We start from the raw sequence: 23214 nt of genomic DNA on the forward strand, positions 1-23214 counted from the left end.
GGTGCAGTGCGAGTATTGAGATTGGGCCACGGTCTCCAGATCTCTGCTCATAATGCTGCCTCTAATGACGAAAGGATGGAAGATTTTTATGAAATTGTAGGGAAATCATCATATGATGAATACCTACAATAGATTCACTTTAAGGTTGAATTTAAGGTGGCCATCACCACTGATCCACCTTAGAAAACACAAACGTGACTCAGAATTCAGCAGTCCAGAGACATCATCACATACTCCAAGTGCAAGCTGGTTGAGCATCAGGTGTTGCCTAATATTGAACATAATTTACAATATTTGATCTCAGCTTCGAAAAATCCTGCATTTTATATCAATATTTGATCTTAATTGAAATGTGTGATGTAAAAATGTGTCAGAATGGTAATTCTTCAAGACCACAGAGACTTGTTGAGCATCCTGTAATGTGATTGGTTATAAAATTTAAATGTCTGTACAAATCAATTCTCCAAACTATTTTTAGTTTTTCTGGTCCCAGGTGCAGAATGTGAAAGCATGTGTGCTCTTCAGCGATTCATAGTGAGTGAATTTGTAGACACCACAAAACTTCAAGTGAACAAAATTTTATTTCAATGGATAATCAGTATTTCCAAACAAAAGGAAAGGGCAAAAAAGAAACTCAAAGAAACGTTGTGAGTTTATTTACCAACAGACAACTTCCTCAGCTCCCTGACGACGTTTCCAATACTGATACTTGATGCTGATAACGAGATGTCATGTTGGCGACACAAACTTGTTTCCAACAAGAGGACAAAGTGGGCAAAATTAAAGTTTTTCTACACTAAGACACAAACCAACAGGAATAATCCTGCAACACAGAATGAAGGTTTCAGAGGTTAGTGATACATTACTCTAGACGCTCAAATGGCATGAGTTTAGGGGTTTCCCTACACAACAATATCACCAGGAAGTGGAAAAGAACTCGCATGGCGTCCAAAAGTGCTGCAGATGTTAACACATTAAACATCAGCATCATGTGAGCCTATTTCCACTCCTGACAGGACATAATACCTGTTATAACAGGTAACGAGAGATTATGGCACAGTCATAAGATAAATGCTCAGTGACAAATCTTTGTTCTAAGGCAAGTACAGCTAACTTTGTAAAATGCCCCCCACCCTCCCCACCTTTTCCCACCCCCACCTAAAAACTAAAAGGTCCAATATTGACAATCGTTACACAAAGAGAGTAAAGACGACATTGAGCTGAGTGAGTTCCTCCGGTGAGAGAGTCACGAGGGAAGTTCTGACCAGCTTTTTGAATGGTTCGTCGTGTTATTTAATTACTTTTAAACAAATGAGGTAAGGGTAGAGATCTTCTACCAGTGCTGTGAAGTTACAGGAGTGAATAAGTGAAGGGTCTGACTACATTACAATGCAAGTGCCTAAGCTTTTTGTTTTCATATATATATATATATATATATATATATATATATATATATATATATATATATATATATATATATATATATATATATATATATACTGTATATTATAAACTCCTACTCTCCACCTGAGTCTCCAAACAAGTCAAATTATAGACAAACCAAAAAGATTTCATCAACACTGCCACATAAACTCCAAATAATATGCTTTTGTCAGCTTTGGCATGGGTTGCTGATAAGTGTAGAAATAGCTGGGTTTGTCTTTATGTTCTTGTGCTGGTACTGATGTGTGTTTGTCCATCTACCCACCCATTGAACCTGAGCTTTATTTAATGAACCCCAAAATGCCTTAGAGTCAATGATATCCTGTACATATGGACACAATCATGATTTTTCGCTCCATATAAACAGTGCTACTACTAACACACAATACAACGTGTCCTCTGCAGAAGACATTTTGGCATTTGTCTTCTTTTAATGGCTTCTGGTTTTTAAAATTAGTAGATATACACCTGGGCGTTGTGCTCTTGGCTGTAGAGTCCATCTGGCAAGCCCCCTTGCTCAGTTTTTTTTATGCCATGCTTGTTCTCTCTGAGTGCGGGCATAGCACCAGCAATCAGCTGAATGTTTTCTGTTTGCACAGTTTTGAGACGGACGTCTGAAGTGAGTCCAACAGACCTGCTGGTGAACTGTACTTGAACTGATTCTACCAACCTGTCCAGCTCATGCCACATCTCAAATGTAGACAGCTCAGGGACTTCACGGGGCCACCAAGGCTTCGTATCGGCAATGAAGAACAGTTGGCTGTGTAACTAGGAGGGTTTCGGGAATTCATAGTGGAATGGTGAGGGAGATGCTTCTTCTGGGGAAGCTGAAAAGGTGAGACTGTAGAAAACGAAGAGAAGGAAAGGGAGCTCCACTTCACGGTCCGTTCTCGTTGTAGTGGAGGGCGAGGGGCCGCTCCCGCTGTACGGTGGGCATGTAGGGCCAGTTGTAGCTGGAGCCTGAGAGCAACATGTCGCGGAGCAATGTCTCAATGGGTGTCTTGCCCACCAGGCGAACGAAAAACAGCTGCTCGATGACAGGAGAGGAGACGATACGCAGAGAGGGCAGGCGAAGGAGCAGGCGTCCGAACCGGTTGGGCTGGCTGGGATACTGGTTCCTGACGTATTCCTCGAGAGCACACTGGGACTTCTCCTGAATGCTCTCTACGTGGGCTACATCTGACAACCCCATAGCATCTACAAACACACACAAAAAAAGAAAACACAGTTTTTGACTTGGAGAAGAAAATCAGAAGAGCAGCAAATAGAGCTATTGAGCCATTTTTAAGAGTCCTTCTTTAAGAAACACAAATATTCTACCTATTGGAGATTATTTATGGAACAACCTTCTTTAGGACCAATGAGCTAATTTCATAAGGGATGTATGCCCGCACAAAGGGGGGCACATGGCAGTTGGGCGATTTTACCAAAACACAACTTTTGTGCTGCCATGGTGGCGTTTCAGGCACAGGTTGTAATGAGAACGCGTATTTTGCCATTTGTTCTGAATTTGTTTTCTTCTAGTGTTACGACTATTGTGATTTACATGAAGCGATCGACCAGCACATATTGTGCACCCCTGAAGGAACTTCAAGGCTCAATTACCACTTTCTTAACAAGTGAACAACCCTGTTTTGCTTCCATATGTTCTTTAAAGTGATGGTGTGTATTTTCCCTAGCAATACGGGGCAGTACATACCTAAATCATTGCAAGCAAGTGGTGTTTTTGCGTTCAAGGTTTTACCAACGGATGGTCATTAGGGTCAAAAATCCCAGGGAGCACAACCTCCAGCAAAACAACAAGCACATCAGACTCCCTTTCATCACTGGCAACGAGTGAAGATGTAAATGTGTAAAACAACGTTTATGAATGGTGAAAGTTTTGTAACCGCTTGTTACAAATCATTAAATGTGTTTTGTCCTCACGGGCTCCCATAGAAGGAAACATGGCATCACCCCGAGACTTAGAAGAAGAAGAAAAAGAAAAAAGAAAAAAGAAGAAGAAGAAGAAAAAGAAAAAGAAAAAGAAGAAAAAGAAAAAGAAGAAGAAGAAGAAGAAAAGAAGAAGAAGAAGAAGAAGAAAAAGAAGAAAAAGAAAAAGAAGAAAAAGAAAAAGAAGAAAAAGAAAAAGAAAAAGAAGAAAAAGAAAAAGAAAAAAGAAGAAAAAGAAGAAAAAGAAAAAGAAAAAGAAGAAGAAGAAGGAGAAGGAGAAGGAGAAGAAGAAGAAGAAGAAGTTATCATTTCTATAGCGCCTCTCAAGATAAAAATCACGAGGCGCTTCACAAAAACAAAAAATGTAAAAAATAAAAAAGCTTAGACCCGCTCCTATGCATTTTAGACCCGATTTTTATGATTATATGTTACAAAGCAACTGGGCGTCGTTTAATTCAACTTCCACAAAATGTATATTTCCAGAAATTTCCAAAATGGATATTTCCAGAGATTAACAGTAAAAACCACACATCGTCTCTTTAAAGATAGTTTTTGCTCTTATTGTTGCGCAAAATTTGTGACTGCTGAAAACACAAACACGGCTCCCGACGCAGGGGAACCTAAATAATCTGTCTGAAATCACTACACTGGCACGGTACCTGTAGAGTTTAACTTCTGTTGTAGGTAAAGGTATTATATTGTGGCTTTTGCATTATGTCAGCTCAAGTTTATTTTAAGTCCCAACAGAGCGGCCTGCCAGTCTGAACTTGCAAGTAGAATATTCTGCCACAGAGGGCGATAAGGACTGGGTGGCCTTTTATTAACTCTGTAAAGGGTCATTTTAGTACATGCTGGCTCAAGAAAACAATTTAAAAATTATGAAAAAGTTGCAAAGTATCCTTTTATATATCCCCAAACATGCAGCTGAGAGTGAGAGGCTAGTTATTACAGAGCAGCATTAGGGCCATTTTGGAGAAAGGGACAACTATTATAACTGCAAAAGGAAAACTTAATATCTGACTAGTAATGGTACAGATCAGTAAAACAAACAGAAAATAAGTAAATAAATGGCTCCTATATACTTTCTTAAATTTCATCTCCTCACATTCCTGGAAGGAAGCATTCAGGACTAAAGGAGGGCAACGGCTGAATCATATACTGGAATCAAAGCCTTTCCTCACTGAGAATGTGGCCTAAACTTGGCAAACGGAGGTGGTCAGCGCACAAATGCACATCTCCAGCATCTCCAGCATCATGCACCTTTTCCCCTCATCTGTGGCTCGTGTTCAGCTCTCCACCCCTCACCTCAGCCAGAGTCTCACACAACCCAGAAAGTGTGTAACACAGTGTGACTTTATTTCACACCCTCTGCATGAAGAGCAGAGCAGAGGGATTCAGTAAAGGAGGTCAAAAATGTGTTAAGTCTAAACAAAGACACCTTTTACTGTACTCCGCTGCCGACTGTACTCTGCCCCCTGAGTGAACCCACATTGGGAGACAGGTACTCGATGAGGGCTCGTTTTTCTTCCCTCCAGCTTTCTGTTTGAAAGTGCCAGCTGTGAGTTTTAACCCCGTCACCTTGCATCACAGGTCTGCTTCGTCATCACACTGTCCCCTGTGTGGATCTCAGATCCACTCTGCACAATATTTAATTTACTTCATGTTTTGATGAAGCATGTCGATCCCTCCCCACCCACAGCGGGCTCCATTCTCATCACTCTGTGAGAATAATTGCTCCCACTTTGGGTATATTTCCCTCCACACGGGGGAGGACGGTGGACGCCGTTACTGTCAGACTGCCGTTTCAGGTCCTGCGTGACAAAACGGTGACTGCCTGGTTGGCATTAGCGGAGCTGTCTGCACGACTGAGACCACTTCGCGTGTTGAAGCGACAGCTCTGTGGGCGTCCTTCCACGCCAAGCACCACTGTGTTCTTTTGTCTGATCCCTGGGCAAGCAACGGGATCAGAGGGGGCGATGAGGAGGGACCGGCGTGGCAGGAGTGAGATGTACTCTCTAATGTGGCTTGATGGGCCTTGGCTTCACAGGGGGGAGTGGAGGGAGTGGACCCAAAGGGAGGAGAGGGAATATTGGTGATTGTCCAAGCTCGTTAGGTCATCTCAGGAGGCGGGATTACTACAGGTGCATGTGCACGTACATGCATCCTGCTATTGCATTCACATTTTCAACTCTCAGAATATGCAATCGCTTCAGAAATATTTATACAGAAAATGCACATTTTTGTTTAAATCAATGTGTGCACACGAGCATCTGCTCATGCAGGAAAGTCGCACAAGATGCTCAAGGCTACAGGGGTTATGTAGGTCACGGCGAATCCTCCTTCTCACTGAATCGCACCATACATAATTCAAGTCCTGTAGTGGGGGCAGGGGTCCTGGGGTTGGACTCGGCTTGGAGTTTGGGGTTTAGGGAGTATCAGGAGGAGGGGCGGACGGCTGCTTTTAATAATAGATGGGATCACAAAGGAGAGATGACTGATGGAAGCAGCGAAGAGAGGGAAGAGGTGGATCTGCAGCCACCCACTTGCACAGAAACAGGGGTTTGGAACGAACGCGCGCACGCACACGCACACGCACACGCACACACGCACACGCACACACACACACACACACACACACACACACACACACACACACACACACACACACACGCGATGTGCAAAAGAGGGGAAAAAAAGGAACACAATTAAAAACACAGAGGAGAGACTTCTCAGTGTTGGCTCCTTCACCATCCGTTTCCTCCCAGGTCACAAAGCATGATCTCCTGGTGAAGGATCCCAGATGTGACAGCGTTTTGGCTTGCTCTGGAGCCCCGTGACCGTTAGGATAAACCTCAACAGGGTTTGTGTCTAAGTAGTATCAAAACAATGACTATCTCAGGGGGCTTGTCAGGGCCTCAAACCATTAGATTTCGATTTAACCTTGTCCAGAGCTCAGTGGGGAGGACAGAGAAACATGAAATCAGGAAATTCCTTGAACCTCTGCTGACATGCAGGAATTAGATGGTAAGGGTTGGACAAAAAGAAAGTTAAAGGCTAAACGTAACAGGTCAGGGACGCTTGATGCCTTTATATCACAAGTATGACCACAAAGATCCAATTTGTAAGTGCATTTGTTCAAATAAATATTGATATAACTTTATTTAAACTGCTTTCTTATGTAATTTAACGAGTAATTTTACCCAAAGAACAGAATAAGCTGCACCCTGCAGACAGAAACAAACGCTCGCAGAGCTGAGGACGCTTCAGGCTGGTAAAAACTGCTTTTATAGAACAACAAAGTGATGAAGTTCCAGCCAGATCTCGTCCAGGGCAGAGACCATGACTGGTGGGATGACTGTACCAGCTGCATTTACATATGGAGCCAATAAGACCATATCTGCTGCAGCGTTCGAGGTCACCTCTCGGTCAGACTCCGGGGGGTCAGAAGGTTGCGGATTAAGTTCAAGCTTCTTTTTTTTCCCCCTGTTTAAACACTGGTATCGGTTTTATAAGTGTGTGTTGTAACCCTTTTTCTCCACTTTGTTACAGTGAGATAGTGTTTGTGCTTTTATTATTTTATTCTGCAGAACATTTTCCAAAGTACATTCAATGTTTTACATAAAGGGACACTTATAACTTCAGAAAAAGCAGCAAGATTAGCAAATTCATTATTTTTAACAAAAATGTGTTAAATTTGTTTAATTTTTGTTGTTTAGTTGTTATTTACGTTTCTCATCTGGGATTATTTTTTTATGTGAAAGTTTGAAGCTTTACAAAATTATTATTATCAGCTGTGACTAAAATAATTTTTTTAAACACACTTGTAAAACATCAGAAATCTATTAAATAAAATAAAAAATGACTAAATTAACAAGCTGCCAGGTTGACCTTTATTTACTTTGCTTTTTAGTTAAGTAATTTACAACATGTTTTTTTGTTTTTTTTTTACTTTATCTTTTTCTACATATTCAAACGCAAAAGAATTCCCTCAAATTCTACGACGTCTCAGGCTCAGGTAAAGTTATTTAAGAAACCCTCTAACTAAGAACCCCGTTGACTCCAATAAACCAATTAACAGAATTAACTTTTGCCACAGAAATTTAGCTTAGCCGCCTGCTAATTCCGCCGTTTCTGTCTGAGCCGCAACGAGAGTCTTCCCAGTGAAGAAAAGTGTTTTTATTGGAAATTAGAACTTCCTGTCATGAGTCGCACCTTAGGAAAATGGTTCAAATATTCAGCCAAAGCAAATTCTCATCTGTAGCTAAGCTGCATTTGAACAGATTAAACAGCACAAAGTCATACAAATGTCCGAGGTTCGGAGCGCCAGAGCAGAGCAGCTAGCTTACCTTTACTTTGACTTTTCTGTGTGAATATTTTCAGTAGAACCAGAACTAAAAAGGTAAACTTGAGTAAAATTTAAATAAATGTGTTCTAAAGTGATTCGAATGAAATGGGATTTTTTTCATGGGACAAAATTTAGTTTTTTATAGGATTTTTGTTGTAATTTGTAAAAAAGAAAATGTTTGAAGTAAATAAAAAAACTGTATAACTGAAAACTGGTATTTACATTCCTAAATATTTCTGTAAGTTAAATATTTATTGTTGAAGTCACTGAGAATTTGCCCAGAGAAATAATAACAAGCCAGAGAAATAATAACAAGCTGCTCTTTTTTATAAGACAAGTTATTTCTTTGCTTTTCTGTTAATAATTAATCCCCCCAGAAGTGACAGACCAATGATTTATAATTAAAACTAAAATATATTTAAAAAATAAATAAATAAATAAATAAAAAAGGCTACGCTCAGTTTGAACGACTGGGCATTTCTGAGTTGATTATTTGCTTTTTCACAGAAGAAAATTTGCCCTCGCTCCTGATTTCAGCCGTTTTGTTTCTCCAGACTCACCGGACGTGAAGAGCACGATGGACTTGAGGCAGGAATACTCGGCGGTGTCGACCTGCAGAGCCTTCAGCTTCTCCACCTGCTCCTGGAAGACCCGGATGTGGTCCATGAAGGCCACAACGCGCTCTGCAGACATGGGCGAGGCGTGCAGGCCGGCGGCCGCCAGGAGAGGTGCCACATGAAGAGGCATGGAGCACTGGGCGGCGTTCAGGACAAAGAGCTCGCTCCACGACATTCGCAGCAGGGCCACCTAGAAAATAAACACAAAGAATTTTTACTGCAGCCAAGGATGGTCAAACTCTTCCAGTTTTATCCATTTGCTTTTGTTTTATTGTTGTAATAAAGAATCTACTTAAATTTAACATCTTTAATTGTCTTCCAACACTAAACTTTATCCGTAGTTTCATTAAACCAGATCGAAGTAAAGATTTAAGGATCTGATCTATATCCAGCCCACTGGCGCTAAAAATAGAACAACCAAAATATTATTTCATCACAACAAACCATAGAATAAAAAAAGTATTTCATTCATTCATAGATACCTAAATAATTTGTAACATATAGAAATCATGTTAAAATCCCAGCTTTATTTTTATTTTATTCACACATGAACTTGGGAATTAAATCTAAGCCACTTCTACATGTCGAATATGAATCTCAACTAAGTACAAACGTCCATTCAGTGTTTGTTTTAGGTCAAACGTTAGCTGAAAAGCCTGATTCAGCTCTTACTTGTTTGTACTCTTGTTTCTAAAACCCAAAGATGCTCACAGGTTTTGTAAAAGGCAGAAAACCAAAAAGTTACGTAAAATCCAGAAGATATTTCCGGCTGATGGTTGACTACTTTTATTACAGTCGGCTACAAGCAACAGTTCTTAAGATGAACCTGAATTTAATTCTGGACTAGAATAATTATAAGGTCCTGTGTTTTTCAAGATGACGGAAGTTCCGATTCTTCCGTTAGCGCCACCAAGACACTTCTGGGTCATTTCATTAAATTTAGAGAACTTTTACCGCTGCACAACTCAGTACTAAAATCTCACTGAATCATTTATTAAACTTTACCAAATTAAAAAATTAATTAATAAATAAATAAACTATATAATGTTATTCATTTACTTTATCTTATATTATACTATACACCTTATTAACTTAAATAAGTAGATGATACATTTTAATAAAGAGCTTTAGTCATTTGTTATTGTCGTGAGAGTTTTAGGGTTTACACTTAATAATTCAGGTGTCATTTTTGCATGCGGGACTCAAACTCGGTTCTTTCAGAGTCACTTTCCTGCAACTTTGGTATGTTTCTAAGTTTTATCACCCTGTTGAGTTCTGCACAACCATCCATCCATCCATTTTCATCTGCTTATCCAGAGTCAGGTCGCGGGGGCGGTAGCCTAAGGCGAGAGGCCCAGAATTCTCTCTCCCCAGCCACTAGGGCCAGCTCCTCCGGGGGAATCCCAAGGCGTTCCCTGGCCCGGTGAGAGACATAGTCCCTCCACTGTGTCCTGGGTCCACATTTAGGTCTCCTCCCGGTTGGACGTGCCCGGAAAACCTCACCAGGGAGGCGTCCAGGAGGCATCCTGACCAGATGCCCGAGCCACCTCAACTGGCTCCTCTCGATGTGGAGGAGCAGCGGGTCTACTCCGAGCACCTCCCGAATGGCCAAGCTTCTCACCCTATCTCTAAGGGAGAGCCCAGCCACTCTTCGGAGAAAACTCATTTCGGTCTCTTGTATCCGTGATCTCGTTCTTTCGGTCATTATCCAAAGCTCATGACCATAGGTGAGGGTAGGAACGTGGATCGACCGGTAAATCGAGAGCTTCGCCTTCTGACTCAGCTCTCTCTTCACCACGACAGACCGGTACAACGCCCACATTACTGTAGATGCAGCACCAATTCGCCTATCGATCTCATGCTCCAGTTTTCCCTCACTTGTGAACAAGACCCTGAGATACTTAAGCTCCTCCATTTGGGGCAGGACCTCATCCCTGACCCGGAGAAGGCATTCTACCATTTTCCGAATCTAGACCATGGTCTCAGATTTAGAGGAGCTGATTCTCATCCCAGCTGCTTCACACTCGGCTGCGAACCGCTCCAGCGAAAGCTGAAGATCACGTTCTGATGGAGCCAAAAGGACCACATCATCTGCAAAAGGCAGAGACCTGATCTTCAGGCCAACAAAACGGATGCCCTCCACACCTTGGCTGCGCCTAGAAATCCTGTCCATAAAGGTTATGAACAGAATCGGTGACAAAGGGCAGCCATGGCGGAATCAAACTCTCACTGGGAACGAGCCTGACTTACTGCCGGCAATGCCAACCAAGCACTGATACCAGTCATACCTAACAGCCCATATCAGAGGGCCTGGTACCCCATACTCCCGGAGTACCGGGACAAGGTCAAACCCCTTCTCCAAATCCACAAAACACATGTAGACTGGTTGGGCAAATTCTCACACACCCTCCAGGATCCCCCTAAGGGTATAGAGCTGGTCCAGTGTTCCACGGCCAGGACAAAAACCACATTGCTCCTCCTGAATCTGAGGTTCAACAATCTGACGGACCCTCCTCTCCAGAACCCCTGAATAGACCTTACCAGGAAGGCTCAGGAGTGTGATCCCCCTGAAGTTGGAACACACCCTGCGGTCCCCCTTTTTAAATAAGGGGACCACCACCCCGGTCTGCCAGTCCAGTGGGACTCCCCCCGATGTCCACGCGATATTGCAGAGCTACGTCAGCCAACACAGCCCCACAGCATCCAAAGACTTAAGGAACTCCGGGCGGATCTCATCCACCCCCGGAGCCTTGCCACAGAGGAGCTTTTTAACCACCTCAGTGACCTCAGCACCAGAGATTTGAGAGGCCAACCCAAAGTTCCCAGATTCTGCTTCCTCATTGGAAGACGTGTCGGTGGGATTGAGGAGGTCTTCAAAGTATTCTGCCCACCGATCCACAACGTCCTGAGTAGAGGTCAGCAGCACACCGTCCCCACTATAGATAGTGTTGGTAGTGCACTGCTTTCCCCCGAGGCTCCGGATGGTGGACCAGAATCTCCTCGAAGCCGTACAGAAGTCTTGCTCCATGGTCTCACCGAAGTCCTCCCATGCCCGGGTTTTTTCCTGGCGACCACCCGAGCCGCGTTCCGCTTGGACTGTTGGTACCCGTCAGCTGCTTCTGGAGTCCCACAGGCCAAAAAGACCTGATAGGACTCTTTCCTCAGCTTGACAGCATCTCTAACCGCCGGTGTCCACCAGCAGGTTCGGGGGTTGACACCACGACAGGCACCGATTATCCTGCGACCACAGCTCCAGTCGGCCGCCTCAACAATGGAGGCACGGCACAGGGTCCATTCAGACTCAATGTCCCCAGCCTCCCCCCGGAGCATTTTGGAAGTTCGGTTGGAGGAGAGAATTGAAGCTCCTTCTGACAGGAGACTCTGCCAGACATTCCCAGCAGACCCTCGCGATACGTTTGGGCCTGGTCTGACCGGCATCCTCCCCCACCGTCTGAGCCAACTCACCACCAGGTAGTGGTCAGTTGACAGCTCCGCCCCTCTCTTCACCCGAGTGTCCAAGACATGCGGCCGCAGGTAAGATGAAACAACAAAGTCGATCATTGAGCTGCGGCCTAAGGTCTCCTGGTGCCAAGAGCACATATGGACACCTTTACTTCTGAACATGGTGTTCATTATGGACAATACATGACTGGCACAGAAGTCCAATAATAAAACACCACTCAAATTCAGATCAGGGGGGCCGTTCCTCCCAACCACACCTCTCCAGGTCTCACTGTCGTTGACCATGTGAACGTTAAAAGTCCCCCAGCAGAACGAGGGAGTCACCGGAAGGAGCGCTCTCCAGCACCCCCTCCAAGGTCTCCAAAAATGTGCATAAGCACAGACCACAGTCAGAACCCGTCCCCCCAACACGTAGGAGGAGGGAGGCTACCTTCTCGTTCACCGGGGTAAACTCCAACATACAGGCACCAAGATGGGGGGCAACTTGAGTTCTGCACAAGTATATATATATATATATATATATATATATATATATATATATATATATATATATATATATATATATATATATATATATATATAATCATGCACAAACGAACACTCAAGACCTTTTAACCGACAACCAGTCGAAAAAAAAGGAAATTTAAAATGTAATTTTGTTTTCAAACTCTACATGTCTGACAGAAGTGAACACACGTTTCTGTATTTAAACTTGAGCCAAAGTCAGTTATGAGCTCCTTGTGGAAGAAGCTGATCATTTTAAACCAGCCTAACCTAAAAAGTGACTTAACGGTAAGAATACAACAAAAACCTGAACTCTGTTTGGGTTTAGGACTCTGATGGTCTGATGCTGCTGCAGCTGTGATGAAAGCGTCTAAATATTTCTAGTCTGAGTAGATTCTCTGTGCCAAGACTTCACTCGGGCGTAAATCTACAATAGGATCGATGTGGGCTCCGAACGTTGTTTCTGCCAAACACAATTCTTCTTATAAGCCGCTGCATGTCAGTTTACACAGACATGAAGATAAACATTAGCTTTTTTTATTCATTTATTTGCTCTTTTCTTTTTTAAAGTGTTGGTTAAAGTTATTCTTCATTTATTTTTTTATTCTCAACAACTAAAAATGCAAACAAAAAGAACAGCTTGAGCTCTTTTGTTTGTTTTCGATCAAAGTGTCCAACTCACCTGATCCATGAGCTGCAGGTCAGGGAAGAAGGGGATGTTCTTGGCCCACTCCACAGCGCTGAACAGCAGGCGGGCAGCTAGCTCGCAGATGTTCTCAATGCCCATCAGGTTGTTCCCCTGCATGCATTGCGCCCCATAGCGAGAAGTGGGGTAGGGCTCGGCGCGCAGCAGGAGGGAGATGAAGCCGGACAGGTAGGGCTGGCTGTTGTACGGGTCGGTGCCGTTGGTCAGGTACTGACCTGGGCTGCTCTGGGAGTTGGACGTGCGTCCTCGCTGAACAGCTGTTGAAAAGCACAGCTGAGCTTTAGATTTCTGTTTCTGTGTTCAGTCCAACTTTGAGTAGCTCAAACAGCATCTGTATTAAACTTTCATTAGTTTACAGTAATGGTGGTTTTTCTGAGGGCCTACATGGGAGAAAGAGGAGTCCTATGAGCCTGTTTGGAACGAGAGACGAGAGAAAAGAAAGAAGCAAATTGGGCATGGAAAATGTGTGGGATGGTGGGCTCCAGAAGAGGGTGGAAGGAGCGAAAACGCCACATTTTTCTGACTCTTAAATGTGTCAGTGCCAGTCTCCTCAGCAGAGCACAGTTTGAAGTCCAGGCCAAGACCATCCTCCACCGCTGCTGAGCATCAATGAGTAATGACAAGCAGCAGCTGTTAAAGATATAACACTTCTTCACACCTACACATGTTACACACCCACACATGAATACATGTAACATCCCCCCACCCGCTCTGTGTATCGGCAAAAGGCTCAGCCCGAAGCGAAAAGGGCACACAGAGGCCAAGCTCTCCGACAAACACATGTCCCAACCTTCCACTCCCCCCCCCCTCCACCCCCCACGCGGGTGTGGAGTGATGATGATGCGGCGAGTGCTCAAAGGCCCATTTGAAAAACACCTGTTCAGCCATCGCCACTGTCTGACTAATAACTCCATCTACTGTTACAGAGCAAGTGTGTGAAAGGCAAAAAAGGGGGCTGTGTGTGAGGGAAAAGGTTGAGCGGGTGAGATAAGGCGTAAAAGTGGGAAGGTGATAAGTTGAGAACTGCAGGAAGATAAAAAAAATTGGTGAAAAATGTTTTAATATGATCTGAGAAAATGCTCGGCTAAGAGATTCCAGAGAGAGACAGGTGAAGAGGCTGGGGGGGGGGGGGGGATAGACAAGAGGGGTGGGGATGCTTTTCATCTATCACCTGTGGACTCTCACACAGCAGCTGTAGCAATCAAACGCACCATCTGAAGATCGAGGGGTCAAACGACTCTCGAGTGTTATAAAAATGTCTTTAATTCTGGCCTGAAATAAATAGCTCCACACAAAAGGTGTTGACCTCAGAGCTCCAGCTTCCTCCGTGAACTCATCAACCCGTGTTCCCCGAGAAGAATGTCGTCTCCTTCGGCAAACAGGGCCGAGCGGCAAAGCTGGGAGGTGGTGTTGTCTGTCACAAAGACCATGTTGCTCAACAGACATTCCTCGTCACTCCGGCAGCTCCACGTTTGCTAAAGACGGCTGTCAGATCGGCCACACAGCCCTCCATTTTTCCAGAATTACGCAAAGAGTTTCAAAATAAAAACAACTTTAAGTGTCTTCAAAGAGAAGGTGCAGCAACTTCAGGTGATTGAAGACATTTTTACTCACTTGACTGTCTGGTTTGGGCTGAAACACACACACACACATGACTTAACATCAGAAGACGTTTAGGTTGGGATTTTTCATAAAAGTGACGTAAAGATTAGAAAAGGCAAATGTTTTAACTCAGGGATCTTCAACGTTTTTACTCCGATGTTCGCCTGCAGAGTGGAGTATTTCAAAAGGGAAGTTTGTTGGGTGTTGCTATCTCTTTGGTACGTGTGGTCGTGTACGTCAGCATATAAGCCACAAAAGGCGATTTGTAGCACGAGACAGCGCGGAGCCAAATCGTGATGTTTTTCTAACCTAAATAAATTAGATTTTAATCCCTAAACACGTCGTTTTAAAGCCCAAGTCTGCCGGTTTCTAAGAGGCAAAAACGAACTAAAATCCACACAAAAGCAATGATAAAAGCCTGCACCATCGGTGAGTTTGGATAAATCGGTGCGAAAATAGAAAGTTTCACCTTTTAAATCTGGAAAACAATTGACTTCTTTCAAGAGAGTTTGACTAAATAAGTTGTTTTATGTTTATGATGTCATTTCCGAGTCTGAACAAACACAAAGGACATTTTTCACAAACACCCCAGAAAAACAAAGTTTTGGAGCCTTTTTTTTATTTGAGGATTGTTGTCACAGCTAGAAGAAAGTAAACGAAAGAGCATTGCTCCAAGAGGGATTTTACCACAGAAAAATCCACATCCTGCTGATTTAGGAAGCGTCGGACTTCATAAGTCAAAGGAAAAAGAAGCTTTAACATTAAAATAATGGAAACAAGTATAAATGTTTTAGTTTAGGGTGGTGAACGGTCTGATCTTTGCTGTCCTTGAAGCCATGTAATGAGGACATTGTCTTGCGACTGGTGCATCGTCTCTGAAGGACACCTTGACCATGTCTCCGAGCAGCCGGGAGCGGAGGCAGCATCTCCCGCCCCGGGAACGGGAACTTCGAACGTCGTCACTCTGACTCGGGCTAAATTCCTCACTCCGCTAGAGGGCACCGTCAAGCGAGCATGAGCAGGCTCTGAAGGGATGTTTGGAAGGATTTGTTCAGGGCACTTCCTCAGGAAGACGAGCTTTAAAAGCCTTGGCTGTGCTTTAAGAAATCAGAGTGCTTCTGGTACCCTACAACCATTCCAACAACATCATCAGATGGATCAGAACCTGCCCGTTAGGTCCTGTTGGGTCTGGGCGGTCATTTCAGAGCAGTTAATCTGCTCTAATATCAATTAGTGATTAATTCTGCAGATGGCTGTGAATCTACTTGACCCACTTGACTTTTCAAAAGCCTCATTGTGGGGGTCACTCACGAGCAAGCAAGCCAGAGAGAGGCAGAGCACTTGAGTGAAACACATTGCCGTCTGTTTTTCTTCGCCTACAGAGATAAAGAGTAGATGGAAAAGGAGCAACAGGGGTGAAGGTGGGAAGGATTAAAGGAGCAGGGAGGAGAGGTGTGGTATCAGGGAAGAGAGCAGGAGAGAAGGGAACGACATGGAAGCAGACGCTTGTGGATAGTTAGAAAAGGAAGGTGCAGGGATGAAGTAGTAACAAATGTCCACCGATTTACGTTGTAAACCTGGAAAACAACTAGAATCTGCTTCAAAGTGAGCAAAAGGATTCCTAAAACAAGAAGTGTTCCATCTGTTATGACGTGAAGAGAGACTGATAAGATGAAAGTGCATGAAAACCGACGTACCATGGGACGTTTCGGCTGCGGCTCTCAAAACGCCGCTTCAGCAAACGACAGCTGCCTGCCGTCTCTGTGCTAGCCTCGGGTCAGATGGTCGGAGGCATTACAGCAGCTAAATACAATTAAGACCCATCAACATTTGGACTGAAAGGTCACAGCGCCGCAGACGCATTATAGATTCGGCTTATTCTGATAGTTGCATTAAATAAGTAGCTTTTCTATCCCTAAAGCTTCCATTTGTGAGCCGAAAATAAACCCGTTTCTCAGCACGAGCAATCAGATATTGTCTCTGTCTGCATCTAGTGGGAGAACAAAAGGGATTTATTCCATTCTGGGATTAAAAATTATCCAAACATGCAGTTCTGAAGCTGGAAACAGCCTGTTTGTATCAGAAAAATACATTTTGAAGAGTAAAAAGAGTGAAAATCTATGCCTGAGCACATGTGAAGGCACATGTGTGATCCAGCTGAGAGGGTGGTGTGTGATGTGACACCAGGGTGATATCCCCATGGCTCTCATAGTTTTATTTTGGCCCTGAACTTTGACCTGTGGGTCACTGCAGTGAGGTAACGAGAGTCAGACCGCAGCAGAAAGGAGCCAGTGTGTAAAAGAAACAGATGGAGATGATAGCGCAGTGATAATTAGCAAAAAAACAAAGTTTATAATTCATATTTGCTGCTTTTCCTATATTTACTTGACCTTTCGACCACGTTTCAGACCCATTTGTCTGAAACGTGTGTGTTAGCCGTTGCTAAAATGGATTGAACGACACCTCTGGGGTTTATGTTAATGCTGCCAAAGAACAAATTTTATTCCATGCAGATTTTCAAAAAGCCTGCCTGAGTTCAGGGTCAGCTCCATTTACACAACATGAAGCGTTTTGGTTTGTCTCGTGTTTGTTTTTGCAGTAACACTTTCTGCCACCGCAAATTCTTAAAGGCGCAGCTGTAAATGCTAAATGCAGCTGTGCCTTTAAGTCCTTTGTAGTCAGAGATCTCCCTCAGGAGTTAGCAGAATTTAAATTATTACAAACAGAGAAAAAACTGGCATAAAATAAGGAGCACATACATGTAGGAGCTGCTCTGGACAAGGGGTAAACCGATATATCGGTCAGCCGATACATTGGACCGATATTTGACAATTTTTAATATATTGGCATCAGTCGATATACCTCTTTAATAAAGCAGATTTAAAGTCAGGTACATCCCCGGGCAGCCCCGTGCTGCTGCAGAATTTTATTTTAATTTATATAGGTTCCCAAATAACATTTGCTTTATAAAAGTTTGATCTATTTTTTTTTTTTTTTGTTGTTGCCAGTTTTAAATATTTAATTCTTGGTCAGTTTGCTAGTTTGTTTGATTAACGCTAGTTCAATGTCTGATTTCAACACTAAACTGGGCAGAGAAAATGAAGATTTTACTGCTGGCTAACTTCAGAGTTCAAAAACTCATTCAGTTTCAGAAATTTTGTGAATCAAGTGATATTATCTGTGACATTTTAGCATGAAAATGAGATGGAAAACATCTAGATAGACCATGAAAATCAACTATGGGCTGGCCTTTACCTATCATCGGTATCGGCAATAGAAAAAACAATATCGGTCAACCTCTAGTCTGGTTTTTATTAAAGAAAAGGAAGCTCCAGTTGAATCAAATATAGAAAAACCTGAGTTACAGGAGCCGCTAATAAAAAAAACAGACCAGCTCCACAACAACATCAACTTTTTAACTTGTCAAATGAATTTTTCAGAGTGTGAAAAATTGATTTTTCTTTTTTTTATCTCGTCATCAGAAGGCGTTTCTCTTTACATTTTCCCCCTCCTGTTTTCCTCCATCTGAAGCTAAATTATTGAAAACAAACCACCTGCGCACCCAAGGACTGTCCCGAGTTATCCGTCAAACATGAAGGAGCAGAGGAACGCAGCGAGAGACGCACCAGAGCGAGAGAGCAGGCGTGCAGAGTGTGACACAGACCCGGAGCGACGGACAAGCTCCCTACCAGGAAGTTTGGAAGCTTGGCTGGAATCTCTGTCCCCAAACTTTAATAAAGCATCTTCTAAAATAGCTAATGCTGCCTACAGCACTGACTTTTCTGAGCCCTCCAAAGGAAGAGTCTGTTGCTGTGAAACGTACTAAAGAATCTCAAAGACTTGTGATACCCTACTTTTCAGCTTTGAGTAAACACTCCTGTGCTTCTTCCCTTGCTGAATATTGTTACAAGTGACCTAACTGACGCAAAAAACAGGTTGAGCTACTTAAGTCACAACCAAAACAGTCCAAAATCAGTTTTAGAGGGAGTTACTGCAGCTCATCGGGTCACTTTAGCCGTACATCTGAAAGAAAACTCTCAGAATTCATCAAATGTGTAAGCAGATGAGATCAGAAAGCTGCTTTTGTCATATTTATTTACCTAAATATTGGATCCAGCTCCAGAACTGGAAGATTCTGAGCGTCTACCTTCAATAACGACCGATTAACGGGGTTTCCAGAGCTGAAGCAGCACCAACAGCTGTGTTTTTATAGTGACACACCTTTATCACTACAGTGTTTTTAAGTCAATACACACTGTTAGACTCGAGTGCTCCGGTGGGGTATTTACACACCCGAGAGGCCCCCAAACAGTTCACACGTTTGGACTTTGACTGCAGCCTGTCGGTTATTAACGTTGGAGTTGACCTACATTCGGCTCTGCTGTAGGATTTAGTCAGAGTGCATTATGGGTCAGAAGAGTCACAGCTCCCTGCACTATGGATGTTGAGTCTGCTTATTATCACTACACTCTTAATAATTCCACAAACCGAGTGTGTTCATCAACACACACACAAACACACACACAGCAGTATGACCTTATCATGGTGCATGAATTCATCCAGCGTGCTGTCGCTTCCCCGTGCTGCTCCATCTTCAGAGACTCGTCCTTGTAAAATTAAAACATTTCCTCCCTCAGTTCAAAGGAACTGTCATGTCGATTCTCTTTGCCTCTCTGCTTACGAGTCAGCTGGCAAACGGCGCCGACGTGGAAGCAACTGGAGGTTGGATGTAGCTGCCCACTGGAACAATGACACCATCGCTGCCAACATTTAAGAGCTTTGACTCCTCTTGAAACCTGCGCTGAAATGTTTGCCGACTTGCTGCTGAGAGCTTCTCTGGATAGAAGTTTCCAACAAATGATATTATGTTCAACGCAGCGGGCTGCAGAAAGAGGTCAAACGTCCCCTTTGGGAAGGAGTAAAAAAGAAAACACTTGAAAGAAAGAAACGTATAAATCTGTCACTCATGATGCCTTCTAAAGCAGCCAAGTATTAATTTCCTCTGAGCAGAAATAGGATGTTTCTGCAAACATCTGTGAATGAAACAAACTCTCTGTTCTTCATACGGATCATTCAGATTTTTAAAACTTTGGATTATTTAAATGCAGATTTAAATGAAATCCTCACTGAGCTTAAATGCTGCATCCCATTGACATCCTTAACTGACCCTGCTGAATAATAAACAGAAAACATGACTTATGGATGACCCCTGGGAGCTTTAACTGTCCTGCCACTTGTTGAAAACTGAAAAATCCAAAAAATGTGTCTAATAAATCATTATTTATGTCAGATTTTGCTTCAACTATCCACAAAAATGAATATAATTTATTAACAGGATGTCTAATAAAAATCCTTCAGGGAATATTTACTTATGTTTGATTCCACACCATGACGATTATCCGACTTTTGCTTAACTGGTCCAACACAAATCACAAAACAACCCACCAATCAGATGACACAATTAAGAGTCAAACGAACCAGATTTTGATCCGAATCTTTAAAAAAATGCAGCAACGTTTTACTTCTGCGTTCAAAATAAAGTTTCGGGACATGATGCAACTTTTCTTAGAGCATGTTCAGGATTTAGAAAAATGTCTCCTGCACTTATAAATTAAAATAAGTCCTTCTTGTGGTTGAAATCTTTGAACTCATTCCTTTACGCAGACTAAAGCAGAACGGTGATCTGTTGGGTTTATTTTTTAACGCGCTGCAGCGCATCAGGCGATCTCCTCGGGTTCATTCAGTCGGAAAGGAGCATGACCGACTCGGAGTGGCTCGCGGGTTTCTTTACGTGGCGGTGTGTAAACACACACACACACACACACACACACACACACACACACACACACACACACACACACACACACACACGGAGTAAGCTGACTCGCAGAGGCCCTTGAGGAATCCGAGGGCGGGTATTCCCACCGATGTTATTTACATTTTTGCTTTGATAAAGAACAAAGGGCAGCGGGTCGGTGTGCTGCACGGACGCTATCTGTCCCTCATCATCCACTGCCCAAGTGTCCTTGAGCAGCACTGGCTGCCGTTGACCCTATTCTGTCCTCTGACAGAGAACTGAACGGGACTAAGTGTGACATCTTGATTAAACACGCAGAGCGTTGATCAGTCAGAAGTGGATGAAACGAGTCGCTCTGCGCAAAAGCGCGCAGATCTTTTCGCCACAAGGTTCTGGTGTTCTCGCGTGTTCTTCTGCTTCATCCTAAATAGTCCTCCTGGATCCAACATCTATTTAACCCGGATTTAAGAGATTCTACTAAAGAAACGCGCAAACAGGCGCCAGCTGAGCCAACCGCTGGCAATTAGCAGATCAGTTTTGCCTCATTTTGGTCTCACGGTTTAAATACGCGCAGCTCGCACCTCTTGGACCGGGTGTCGCTGCTAAGTGATAATTAATACGGGGAAGTGCTCCTCTTCCAACACGTTTCCTCTGAACCTTTTTGGCATGAACTGACCCGTTCTTAATCCAACACAATTGCAACAAATGTAGCGGCATCCTCTTATAGGCTCGGGGTGTCGGCAAACCAACAGCATCATTAAAGCGGAGAGACAAAGAGAGGATTCCACAGGAATGGATGCTTCGGATTTGGTAAATGAATGTGGAATAAGCAGTTTAGTGCCGCAGGTGGTGACTGATTATTCTCCCTGAGAGCCAGCTGCATGTAAACGGCCATCTTAAAGAACTTTACGCACAAGTGGCTCTGCTCCAAACTGACCTCATAAGAGCATCATATCAGGGGTTTTGTTGGGAAAAGATGAACGATGTGATGAGGACTGGTGCCAAAAATAGATGCTCCTGGATGTATAAATGAGGTTGTTCTGCTATAGGCTTTAGAAACTTAGCAATGTAAAAATAAAAATTTCAACGAGGATATGTCACACACACATTTATTATACAGCTGACTCAAAGACCTACCGTTGACGTGGATTTTTTTTAGCGTTACGCGCGTTTTTACGCACAAATCTGGTCAATTGGGCCACGTTTAACTGTCATCCATCAGTTTCCCACAGCGGCTTACCTTCTCTCCTCATGCCGACTTTTAGGCACTTCTTCAACCGGCAGTACTGACACTGGTTACGGTGGTGCTGGTCGATGGGACAGTCTCGGTTCCCCCGGCAGGTGTACGTGAGGTTCCGCCGCACCGAGCGCTTAAAGAAGCTTTTGCATCCTTCGCAGGTGAACTGGCCGTAATGCTTCCCACTGGACTTGTCCCCACACACCATGCAGTCCACGTTGGGGATCTTGTCCCCGGAAAGAGCGTCGTTACCCGGGGTGGAACCGTTGGGAGTCCCCGGTCCCCCACCGGGCTCCTGGCCACACATCTGGAGCTGTGACCCCGGATCAGCAGAAATGTTCTCCGGCCACTGGCTTACTACCATTGCCATGCTATCCCCAAACACTTGATCTTTGTTAAAATCACGGAAAAGGTCAGCGTGCGCGTTAGAGATCCGTCCTGATGTCTTGAAAATGTGAAATGAGGGAGGACAAAAAGGCTTTTCCCACCTTCCTCAGAGATCAGTCCGAGCTTATGTGAGCGTCAGAACGTCAGTCTGATGATGTTACTAAATACTTCGTTCAAACATCAAAGTTTACAGCAGCAGGAGGAGCAGCAGCAGCAGCGGGGCATCAACATGATAAATGAGCCACAGCAGAGCTTACAACTCCCGGTGTCCCTGGCTGCGCAACGATCCATAAACACGCTGCATGTTCTTCAGACTGCAACCTCTCTGGAAACTCCGCGTCTGGCTCTCAGGATCAAAAACGAGCTGATTCTGTTTCCTGAATTGGAAACGATCATTTAAAAAGCCTCAAACAGCTCTAAGACAACTACCCCGCCTCTGACACTCTTCTTCAGTCACGCGCTCGCTGGTGCGTTCTGAGTTTTCTCCCGTTTTAAACCAGATTTATGCTGATTTAAAAACTGACCACATGTTGGTTGCAACCAGTGAGTCGTTTTGTCCCAGCTGCACAAGGCGCACGTCCTGAGGATTGGGCAACCCCGGTTCCTCTCGGTGAGAATGTGGAGACTGACGTCAACGGGCGCGCTGGAGTTATTTACCAACCGCGCAACAGAAGTTTCCTCTGCGCTTAGATAAGAGTCCGTGGGAGAGACTGTGAGCAGAAACGGTGCGAACAACCCCTATCTCTCGAGTATCGCTTCGTCCTCCGACTGGTTGTCTTGTCTTTGAGAGTCAAAGCTCCGGTTTGGGGAAAGTGTCAGCGGCAGGACAGCTCGCCTGGGTGCCCTCCCCCGGCGGCTCTCCATATAAGGCAATGCATGCCAAATAAGGCTGCATCTCCTCCCCTTGGAGCCAGAAACGGGACACGAGGGACCGGCTGTGATTGGTCTCAAAAGTCTTGTTGGAGGCGCAAGCAGCTCTCTGATTGGACCGTGGTCGATTAGGATTGATTTGAGTGACAGGAGCGGGTTTAAGTTGAGGTCTAATTGAAAATAACGCGTTGGGCATCTTGTTGAGATGCCTTCATGAGTTCAGCACTTACGCCAGTTGCTCATTCCCAACATATTCAGTTAAATTTACGTAAACCACACAGCAGATTATGTTTTTGGACGTATGGACCCCAT

General features: G+C 43.9%; 1 protein-coding gene across 1 annotated transcript; it reads right to left on the reverse strand.

Moving 5' to 3' along the window:
• Nucleotides 1-2105: 2105 nt before the first annotated feature.
• On the reverse strand, nucleotides 2106-22232 carry nr2f5 (nuclear receptor subfamily 2, group F, member 5). The gene is made up of 4 exons (XM_015949738.3): nucleotides 21649-22232; nucleotides 12986-13266; nucleotides 8281-8527; nucleotides 2106-2640 (listed from the first exon to the last, which is right to left on the reverse strand). The coding sequence occupies exons 1-4, from the start codon at nucleotides 22013-22015 to the stop codon at nucleotides 2321-2323; spliced, it is 1215 nt and encodes a 404-aa protein (XP_015805224.1). The 5' UTR covers nucleotides 22016-22232; the 3' UTR covers nucleotides 2106-2320.
• Nucleotides 22233-23214: the final 982 nt, after the last annotated feature.

Source organism: Nothobranchius furzeri, chromosome 5 (assembly GCF_043380555.1).
Source record: "Nothobranchius furzeri strain GRZ-AD chromosome 5, NfurGRZ-RIMD1, whole genome shotgun sequence".
In the NCBI taxonomy this organism is placed as follows: domain Eukaryota; kingdom Metazoa; phylum Chordata; class Actinopteri; order Cyprinodontiformes; family Nothobranchiidae; genus Nothobranchius; species Nothobranchius furzeri.

What these genes read in the sequence shown, in the direction of transcription:
- nr2f5 (XM_015949738.3), bottom strand. Translation starts at nt 22,015, where the DNA reads ATGGCAATGGTAGTAAGCCAGTGGCCGGAGAACATTTCTGCTGATCCG. An exon ending in AGTCGGCATGAGGAGAGAAG is followed by an intron (nt 13,267 to 21,648) that starts GTAAGCCGCTGT and finishes GCTTTTCAACAG; the next exon opens with CTGTTCAGCGAGGACGCACG. An exon ending in ACCTGCAGCTCATGGATCAG is followed by an intron (nt 8,528 to 12,985) that starts GTGAGTTGGACA and finishes TTTATTTTCTAG; the next exon opens with GTGGCCCTGCTGCGAATGTC.